Source organism: Gadus macrocephalus, chromosome 6 (assembly GCF_031168955.1).
Source record: "Gadus macrocephalus chromosome 6, ASM3116895v1".
NCBI classification, from domain to species: Eukaryota; Metazoa; Chordata; class Actinopteri; order Gadiformes; family Gadidae; genus Gadus; species Gadus macrocephalus.
Window position 1 is genome coordinate 17,396,749 of NC_082387.1, and position 10,549 is coordinate 17,407,297.

The 10,549-nt window shown below is 40.7% G+C and overlaps 1 protein-coding gene across 3 annotated transcripts in view; it reads right to left on the minus strand.

The window, feature by feature from the left end:
* The window catches only part of ipo11 (importin 11), a 121,919-nt gene extending 113,888 nt beyond the window's left edge, over positions 1 to 8,031 (minus strand). For 2 of the 3 annotated variants that reach the window (XM_060054610.1, XM_060054608.1), the window contains exons 1-3: positions 7,908 to 8,031; positions 4,958 to 5,097; positions 3,343 to 3,443 (exon numbers count right to left, since the gene is read on the minus strand). In XM_060054610.1, coding sequence (XP_059910593.1) covers positions 3,343 to 3,443; positions 4,958 to 5,095 — 239 coding nt within the window. In that variant the 5' untranslated portion in view covers positions 5,096 to 5,097; positions 7,908 to 8,031. Of the gene's footprint in view, positions 1 to 3,342; positions 3,444 to 4,957; positions 5,098 to 5,946; positions 6,033 to 7,907 lie in introns of those variants that run through there. The other variant, XM_060054609.1, reaches the window with a different exon arrangement.
* Positions 8,032 to 10,549: the final 2,518 nt, after the last annotated feature.

The following is a 10,549-nucleotide window of genomic DNA, read 5'->3' on the forward strand; positions in this document are numbered from 1 at the left end:
GGTGATGTACTTCCAAGCATTGGTCTTATTTGTATGGTAATATTAACCGTTTCCCAATCAGGCCTTGTTTACACAAGCTTTTTGTATCTCTTCAAATCGCAGACTGAAACGGTTTTGAGATTGCCAAGCAAAGAGATGTTTCTCCGTCTTAACAGTCGGGAATGGTTGAACGACAGATATAGAAATAGCCCACTGTTGTCTATGCAACACTCAATCTAGACGAGCCGTCTAGACCGAATCTGTAGTCAATTAAAGGGATTCTTCACCGATTCAGAACCGGCGTTCTGTCATTATAAAACCACTATTGTAAGATAAAAAAAAAAATTCTTTCCCCTCAGTCTAACCCAGTCTTCCCTTGGCCCAGCTTTCCTGATCCAATTTTCTCCTGAGATGACGTCAATTGACGCGTTTGACGTCATCTCAGTAAAACTTTGCTTGCCTGCTAGAAGGGCCAAGGACTACAAACCACTGGTTCCGCAAATTTGTGAGCCCACCAATAAGGAATGAGGGGGGGGGCAGGAGCTTGCGTACGAAATGTAAACACAATGTCCACCATGTTTCTTTACCGCTTAGTTAGAGAACAAATTTGCAATGTGAAACAGCCGAAGTGGATTTTGAAAATCTATGTCGGATTCGGACATTCAGGGCTATTTGTACGAGCCAGAATACAGCCAGGAAGAATTGACACAATTAGAGGAGAAGGCTGCTGCGGCTGCAGCTGAACAAGCTTTGCCAGTTGCCGAGGAGCCGGAGCGTGTGGCTGTGTGCAGCACTGGTGTTGGCGCTCTCATTGAAACATGACCCGTTCAAGACACTTGTGTAAAAAGCTGTTTTATACACTGTGGAAAGTGTATAAAAGTCCCTGTGCTGCAGCGAACTTCAGCGATTCCAGTTTCTTCTAGAAGAAATGGCTGATTCTGGCGAGGACGGGGCCATGTGTGTAACCTCTCACTCAGGCTTTACGCCTCATCTAAACAGTTGGGTATTTGATGCATGTTTCCGGACCCAGAGAGTGAACTGGAAACGCCAGCCAAAGCCCGCCTGGAGAAACAGACGTCTGAGCATGTGTTTGTTGTTCTTACTAACACATTGACTACAATAGTTTTGAGCCCCGGGGAATGTGACAATGTCGTTATCCGAAAGTGGCCGATCTTATTGGCAGAGCATAGGCTATGTTATGTTAGCTTTAAGTCGGTGTAAAGCTGTATAGGCCACTCAAGGCATAATTCATCTTTCTTTGCTAATGTTGTTCTCTTTCTTTCTTAGACAGTATCGGCTTCCTGTGTTGTCCAGGCCATCAGGGCTAATTACCCAGCACAAGATGGGCAGTACCGTGGCTACCAGGTGACAGTAGATGCTCAAGATGAGCTGTGACTATTTTGACTCTAGCAAACGCAACCTACACGTTTTATCTTTGTAAATAGTTCCTATTTTTTCATGAATAAAACTTAAAATTCATGTTGGTTGTTGTGATTTGTTTGCTAACCCAAGTGCTGTTATACTAAAGTTGGCCTACTGCAGAAGATAAACACTTATTTCCACTGGGGTGAAAAGGTTGACTACAAATACTTGATACGCTGAGCTACTGTAATTAGCAAATCTTTTTATGCTGTACAGTAATATACAAAGGATGCGTTTGAAAAAACGGGAGCAGAAGACTAAACTAGTCAACGTATCGCGGGGATATGTTTACACAAAGTTTGCTCGCGCTACCACTCGCGCTAGTTTAATGGGTCCTTCGCCCTCCAAACGGAAACAGGCTGGCGGTACAGCGTTCGCAATGCACTGTGGTAGTTGGATGATTTCTTACTTTTGAGCCAGAGAGACACTTTCTGCCTTATCTCAGGCTAGGATGAACCGATTTCCATTTATTTTGCACATTTATAATACATGGAATTATTAAGTTCATATAACCTTCATATCTCCACCGGTGAAGTATCCCTTTAAGCAAGGGGGCGTAATTTGCCAATTTATTTCGGGCGTCATTTGCAAAATTATTTCAAACCCCCCCCCCCCCCCCCCCCCGAGTCTAAGATTGTTAACTTTTTCTTTTGCTACTCATGATTCAGGGCTTAATCCAGAGCCATGTGAAGTGGTTCACCAGGGTCTCAGATATGACTGAAGCCAGCCTGGTTAAGGAAAGAACCCAAAGGCGAGGAACTATGTTTAATACAAATTGATTGATTTAATTAAATATATTTTACAGCCAAGGGGAACAGAGACAATTCCCAGAGATATTCCAAAGATAATAGAAAAGGAAGGCAATTAATTGGGTCTGTGAAGGGGATCCCATTTATTGGTTACTTTATTTGAATTCCAATTCCCCTCAAAACAAAAAGCGTTGACCTCGACCAACTTGAGATATAAAAAGAAGCATAGGGCTGTCAATCGATGATTCTTGGCATATGCAGAACAATTCGTTTTATTTTTGAGTGACAGGCCATATTGAATATTCAAGGCTTGTAGTTTCTGCTATAATAATCGTAGGGTTTAGAACTGTTATAAAGGAGGTCAAAAACAACGTTTTTTTCAACTTTGACCTCGACCAATTTCAGGATGACTTTATTTACTCAGAATTTGGTTAAAAAGGATGATAAAATAAGGATGTTTTGGTATTACAAAAAAACGGTAGGCATAACTTTTTTCTTATCATTTCATCTGATGGTCAATTTGTTTAACGCCCGATAGGTTTGGAATATGAATGTATCAGACTAGGCACCTTTGTAAACATAGCGGAGTCACCCATTGGGAGGGTGTTTGACCATTGGGATTAAACACAGAACAAAACCTAGATTCAAATCTTCTGACTATATACATTGAAGCTCTGCCGTAACCATGAGTGGATCTGAAACCCACTGGCATCCTCTAACCAGCCCTCACCTCATATTTAGGCTACCAGGATTTCATTTTCCCCAATCGATTGTTCGGCGACCAAGATTTTCTTCGGCTGACTACAGTACAGCCCTAGTGGCAACATGTTCTTCTTTAATACTAACGCATATTATTGACTTGTTGCTACATTGCTCGTTAGTGTCTATGTGTAATTACACTGCCTTTACTTCCTTGCAGACCCTCCTTGCATCCACCGCAAGGGCCTGATGTGCGTTTCCCAAAATTCTTAATCTTGCGTCGAGGCGATTGGCCCGTAAACCCGACGTAAACCTGTAAACCTGCGTCGAAGCGACTGCGTGGTCACCAAATACAATACATATTGCCAAAAATGGGGTGGTAATACAGAGGGAAAATCAAAGACACTGATGTGCAGAACAAATCGGTCTGAGATAAAGGATATGCAAGAAATAAAAACAAAAAGAAGGAGATGGAGAGGATGTGGGAACTCACTGTGGGGCAACTCTCCTCCAGTAGCGGTCAATGCCATTTTTGAAGTAGAGCACAGCAAGCCACCTGACATTCACGTCAAGCATGTGGTTGTTGAAGATATTCTGGGGGACAGGAGAAAAGGAAAAAGGGTTATGGCAATCTTGCCGAGTTTAAAAAAGTTGTCTGCATACAACCTAATGCTTTAGTGTCATGTAGTATATGTATACCAATTAGGGATGGGCGTGAGGAATCGATTACTCGAGTACTACTCGTTACAAATGAACTCGGTTGGTGGACAGGCAAACTCGAGTTTGCATATACACACACAAACAAAGTTTTCTGAAGCAAATGTATCAATTTTCTGTCGGCACCACTAACGCATGACGTGGGCACAAAGAAAATTAAATTCATCCATTTCCATGGCGCGTTCCGTGGCGTGTGCAGGCACGCCAGAATTCAAAAAGTTAAGAGATGGCGGTTAAAGCAAACCGCAGCGAAGAATTGAAATACTTTAAAGAAATAGGAGATCATAAGGTGAAATGTAAAATATGCCAAGCGAAATCGAGCTACCAGAAAGTACTATGCGGCAACATATGCTCCTGAAACACAACAGTGAGTTCGGGAAAGAAGACCCGCAGCAACGGTGAAAGTGAAAGTGTGTCGGCTATATTTTCACCGCCGCAAGACGCAGCTGTAATCCCGGGCGTGTAGAGAAGATCACAACGCTGAGTATTTCCATAGTCCATTTGCTGCCGTTTTATTTGCAGCTTTAAGCATTTATTTGCAATGGTTAGGCTACTTGTTTCGTTTTTTTTAAACTGTTACAGGCCTTGGTTCGACGTGATTTAAATTGTGAGACGCATATTTATTTTTGTAAGGGAAATGTGTTTTAAACGTTTGCAAAAATAAATAATGAATACTCTGATAACTCTGACTGTTTTGATGGAGAATAAGCATTAGGCCTACATGTTTGGTTGGTAATATTGCCGTTCATCATCAGGCCTATTCCTGCTGCAGATGCGTTGCATTCTAAAAATAGATTTGATTTAACGAGTACTCGATTGATCCTCGAGGAATTCCTTCGATCACTCGAGTTTGGAATTTACTACTCGTGCCCATCCCTAATACCAATTATATTTTTTAGATATAAAAACATACAACAGCCCTACTAACAAAGTAAATGTGGATTAGGACTTTGATGTAATTGTGTTAATTAGGCACCCTTATTCTCATACCCAACTGCAAATCTTCTCTATTGGCATGGTCAAAGATACCTTCAATGATGAAAGTTTAATAAGTAAAATAATCTGCATGTCATTAAGAATTTTGCCATAAAGCCGATTACTTTCCCCTTATCTTTGTCAATAGAATTCAAGTATAGTGACAGTAAGCCTTTCCCTGTAATTGTAATTGTAATTTTTTGATGCACGCTACATAACTGTGCCACAGTGCACTGAAATAACAAGCATAAAACTAAAAAGGAACCAAAACTGAGAAAACGCATTGAAGTAGAAAATGTACGCATTTACGCAGACAATTTATGTCTGTGTAAATTGAGGCTTACAAATGCCATGCTCTACCGGTGGAGCTACACAGAGGACCACTCTGTTTAGGTCATTTTGTGTTTGTTTTGTACCAGGAGGACAGAGTAGAATCCGGGCTGGGTCTCCCACTGTTTGAGCTGCTCCTCTGCAGGCTTCAGCCCCGTTGTGTCCTGGCTGGTGGCCTGAGTCAGGGTCTGCAGCACCACCAATCTGGCACTGTCCATATCCATAACTGTCAGAACCAAAGGGTAAGAGAGAGGAACAAGATAGAGTACAAGGAGAGAAAGAGGAGTGTTTAAGCATTTGAGTTTCACATTGATTTCTGATAGAGGTCATTAAGAAGCAACTTGGGGGAGGGAGGGGTTAGGCGTAAGCATCTGATTCAAGGATGCATACAGGAGGGCTCAAGATTCCCATGTTCTACTGCAGCCAGCAATGGTGCCACTATCCTTTTTAATTGGTGGCACCCTATACAATTTGGTCACACCCCTTTTTTTCTCTGCCTTGCAGAAGTCTTGCATGTTCTTTTGTCACATACCATCCGTGTACATTCATTTGAAAACATTAACTTATTTGAAATGAATTGTTACAATGTTTATTTATCCCATAGGTGCTCGACATCCCTTTCCTCACAAACCAAAACTTTGCACTCATCCTCTTCATTAATCAAAAACCTCTGCCTAGTAATTATCATAACGATAATAACAAAAACATTTTTCATTTACCTGAGAAAAGGAAATCCACAATACTGTGTTTATCGTTATATATACATATATTATAGCAAGTGCTATGCACAACTTAATTTAAACTTTCCACAGTGTATAAAACAGCTTTTTACACAAGTGTCTTGAACGGGTCATGTTTCAATGAGAGCGCCAACACCAGTGCTGCACACAGCCACTATAATTTCTAGCACTGCTCAAAAACTTCAAATGTTATAGCAGGAACTTAGAAAAGTTTATGAAATTAGCCAATAATAACAATTATGCCTAAATTGAATGCATATTTAGATCAATTTACTTCAATGACGAGTACTTTCCAAGTGACCCTAATACGAGGAAAGTTATAGAACTTTTCTTACCTAGATAGCTTCATACAGAGTCAGATAAGTTCCCCAGGTAAGACAGCATTATTCTCCCCCTGGCAAATTAGACCAACTCTTTTAACCAAAAATGCTGTTCCTCTGGATAATTTCCAGAAGCAAGTCATACTTTAATGCATTTTGCGTGGACTTAGTTGAGTGCTTTCTCAGTGCTTTCTCAGTGTAACATCTCCTGAGGAATTATCTGAACATGAAGGACATTGAGGATTGTTTATTCTCATCTTAAAACCTTGCAATGATTGAATGTTATTTGAGATGTGAGATGAAAACTTTCATACTAGTTGAGTAAGTCAGAATTATTAAGCATATTCTGACATTGCAACAGTATTGACAACAGTTGCTGACGAAATACAGCACTGTCTATCTTAGAAATAGAACAGGCCTATACACTGAGTGTCATCTTTGAGTAGCCCAGACGGAAATGTCATCTTTTTTGTTTTTGTTTAATTCAGTTAAATCCAATAAATGTAATACATTTATCAAGCCTGCATTCTAGAGGTGGCTTTGCAGTATTTTGTCCTAACTGGTTCGCCACAAGCAAAGTTCGCCACAAATTTATTTGTTGTGGTTTTGCATGCCATTGAGACAATACATCAAAGAGAATAAAGAAAGAAATTTGAGACATTACGTCAACTTAAAAATAAAAACACTGTAAAAAGGGCCAGCGGAGGTTAAAACAAACTCTGTTTATGTTTTATCATTACTAATAGTTTTGTCAAAGACTGAGTTCAGAAAAAAATATGCGCTTTCCTGAGGCCTATTCTAGCAGGCTGAATTAGTGGGGTAGGTGGGTGGTTGAGTGAGTGAGTGAAACATCAGCATGTATTACCCATGCGCGGTTATTTTTTTCTTTCCTTTCTGCCAAGAGCATGTTAGCCGGCATTAAGAGTGAAAAGCACGGCATTGTTGAAAGTTGTTAATTTTGCATTTTGTAAAATACATTAGTATATTGAAAACGAGTTGACGGTGTTAAGTGCATCTGCCGTCATCATACTACTTCTAGTTCATGTTGTTTTTTGGGACATCTGTAGACAGTCACTGACATGCTTTATATAGCCTGCAACTTCATAGGCAGCCCATTAACTGTACCAATATCAACCTGTTAGTTAAATGAGCAACAAATCTGACGATCAATCTCAGGAAAGTCCAGTCAAAATTACAAAAACATTAGACCGTCCTCAAGTAAACATAAAAGTTTAAAAAGAAAATGCAGTTTAAGGGATAGCGAAGGATGTGCAAACCTGTATCCTGTATAATTGATTGGTTGACGGCTTGCCATGATAAAATACTGTTTTTTGGATAAATGTGCTTTATGACTTGACGTATACCCTGTGGATAGTATGTAACATCATACATACACAATTGTCGCTGCACTGACAACCAGACGAATTAAGTGTTTCAGTGAGTGGCAACACACTGAAAATACATTTTCCAACAGCACCGTTGGCACAGATCAGTTGTGTTAAGTCAAATAGTTAGTGTTCACTTGTTCACTTGGCTAGGTGGATTGACAGCATTAGCTGTCCAGTAACCAGCTAACTGCTGTTGCTGACGTTACCGTCACATTGTGTCTACAATGCAACTTGTCTATAAACTTGGTCAGTTGAATTTACAACCGTAAACGTAGTAACGATAGATGGACATAGTGGGACATTTGGCGTGATACGCCAAAATAAAGTCGAAAAACACGATGATGCTTCTGTGGGTTTGATAACAGTGTAGGCGTAGGGGGTGGCATCTCATTGACCTAATCAGAGCAGTGGCTGTGGTTCCGGGAGGATGCTACACTATGAATCAAGCCTACCCACCACCTAAGCTAGCTCTCAAGTTAGCACCATGGCATGGCTACGGTGGGTCATCAGCACCAAGTAAAACTGTGCAAATAACCCAATACCCTGAACTGATGTGTTTTGCGGTTCATAAAGACGACGCGGACTCACCTAAGAAATGACACGCTGTAGAAAAAAGAAAACTATGCCCGTAACGGCAGTTGTAGCACACCACTAACCAAAACACGCTGCTAAATAGCGCGGACAACACAACAGGAGGCGCACGTTGATGACGTTCGTCCTAGTGTGTATATCTTTATGGACCTTTTATCATGAAGGTAAATAATTGTATCGTGTAAGATTATTCATAGATCCCTTGGATCGTTCTATTGCTTAATTTAGGACGGATGGTAGTGATATATAATTCAACATTAACATAAATATAAAAATAGTTGCAAGTAGCAATAACCGGTGTCAATAGCACGCAGCCCAGCCTGAAGTTGGAAAAAAATAAGGAAAGCTTGGATGTCAAAGCGCTGCTCTTTGAGCTACAGCAGCAGGAAATATCTTATAGAAGTAGGCCAATTCCATCCGAGAATACATTCACAATAAGTGACAGAATCCATGGTATTATCATAATACATTCTCCATAAGCAAAAGAACAAGTGATGATTCTCAGCATATTCTGTCAACGGTGGGATTCAAACTATTGATCTATCGCCTGTGATTGTGAGGCAATTACTCTACTCAATAGGCTATTGAAACTCAGACTTCTATACAAAAGGGGTGATCAGTATATATTTTAGAAGTAGGTTTTTCACATTCTTTTTTTTCAGTTAGAGGACATTTGTAGTGTCGTCCATTTATACCAACACACAGACTATTTAAGTTTCAGGGATTAGTTAAAGGCACCCAGTGCAACTTTATGTAAACATTCAATGAAATATAAACATTCAATTTCTAGTCTTTTTTACACGTAGTAAGTTTCAATAACTCCATACCATTACATATCGACATTCAAGGAGCAAAGATGAGACGTCGTTGTGTGGTGAGAACTGATAGAAAATCGTAAACAACAACAATCGCCGGTGGGGAGAAGCCATTTTTCCATTGACTGGAAGCCTGCTTTATTTATTGTAGGTTACAAAAAATAAAGAAAATGGCGGCATTGTTGTTGTTATCGATTTTCTATCAGTTCTCACCACACAACGACGTCTCATCTTTGCTGCTTGAATGTCGGTATGTAATGGTAGTTATTGAAACTTACTACGTGTAAAAAAGACTAGAAATTGAATGTTTATTTTTAAGCCTCGAAAGTTGCACTGGGTGCCTAGCTTTCCCAATGTGTTTTCAGGTGTGTGTGTGTGTGTGTGTGTGTGTGTGTGTGTGTGTGTGTGTGTGTGTGTGTGTGTGTGTGTGTGTGTGTGTGTGTGTGGTGAGAGGACATGGGGTAATTTATAGTGTCATTATTCAATGTGTTTACATGACCCTCAAGAAAATCGAATTATTGGGTTAGTCCAACTATGACTGGATTATTGAGATGCATTTATACACCTTAGTCACACTATAATCGAATCGAGTTACTCGTAGTCAAATTAAGACACCTACAGTACGTTTACATGCACAGTTTATTCAGATTAAGGCCATAGTTCGATTATGCTCCTCAATCGGACAACTGCAATTGTCTGAGTATACATGGCGGTGAGAAAATCGATACATTGGCCAAAGCATTTCTTTCCCCGGTATGATAGGTGGCGCTGTGCCCATTTCAACTAGTGGTAACAGGGCCACCGGTTGACCTCTTTATGTCACTAGCAACAACAAACTCAGGCGACCGCAGCATTCGAGAAAGATGTTTTCAGTAGACAGCTCTCAGTTCACTTCGGGTCCATGTCATTTCTCCGACGCTCCATTGTTCCGACCTCTCGGTCGTATGCGGACTCCTCTGGCGGTGGAGCAGCGGGAGGAGTCCAGCTGACTAACAATCGAATAATTGTTAGCAGGGATACCTACAGCAGGGATTGTTACTCTATGCGGGACAGCTGTCAGTTCACTTCGGGTCCATTTCTCCACATTCCTCCGGCTGGACTCCTCCCGCTGCTCCGCCGCCGGAGGAGTCTGCATACGACGAGAGGTCGGAACAATGGAGCGTAGGCGAAATGGACCCGAAGTGAACTGACAGCTGTCCCGCATACAGCAACGATCCCTTTCTCCTCTATGTTGCGTTTCAATATGGACTTCAGAGAGTCAAAGCCAAAGTTCCTTTACCCCAATTCCTTCTCCACCATGGCCGAGATAACCCTCACTACAAGTCTTTACGTGTTGCTGAAGTACCAGAGTCTGAGAACCTGACGCAGTCTTTAAAGGCACCCAGTGCAACTTTCGAGGCTTAAAAATAAACATTCAATTTCTAGTCTTTTTTACACGTAGTAAGTTTCAATAACTCCATACCATTACATACCGACATTCAAGCAGCAAAGATGAGACGTCGTTGTGTGGTGAGAACTGATAGAAAATCGATAACAACAACAATGCCGCCATTTTCTTTAATTTTTCTAACCTACAATAAATAAAGCAGGCTTCCAGTCAATGGAAAAATGGCTTCTCCCCACCGGTGATTGTTGTTGTTTACGATTTTCTATCAGTTCTCACCACACAACGACGTCTCATCTTTGCTCCTTGAATGTCGATATGTAATGGTATGGAGTTATTGAAACTTACTACGTGTAAAAAAGACTAGAAATTGAATGTTTATTTTTCATTGAATGTTTACATAAAGTTGCACTGGGTGCCTTTAAGATTCATAATATCAG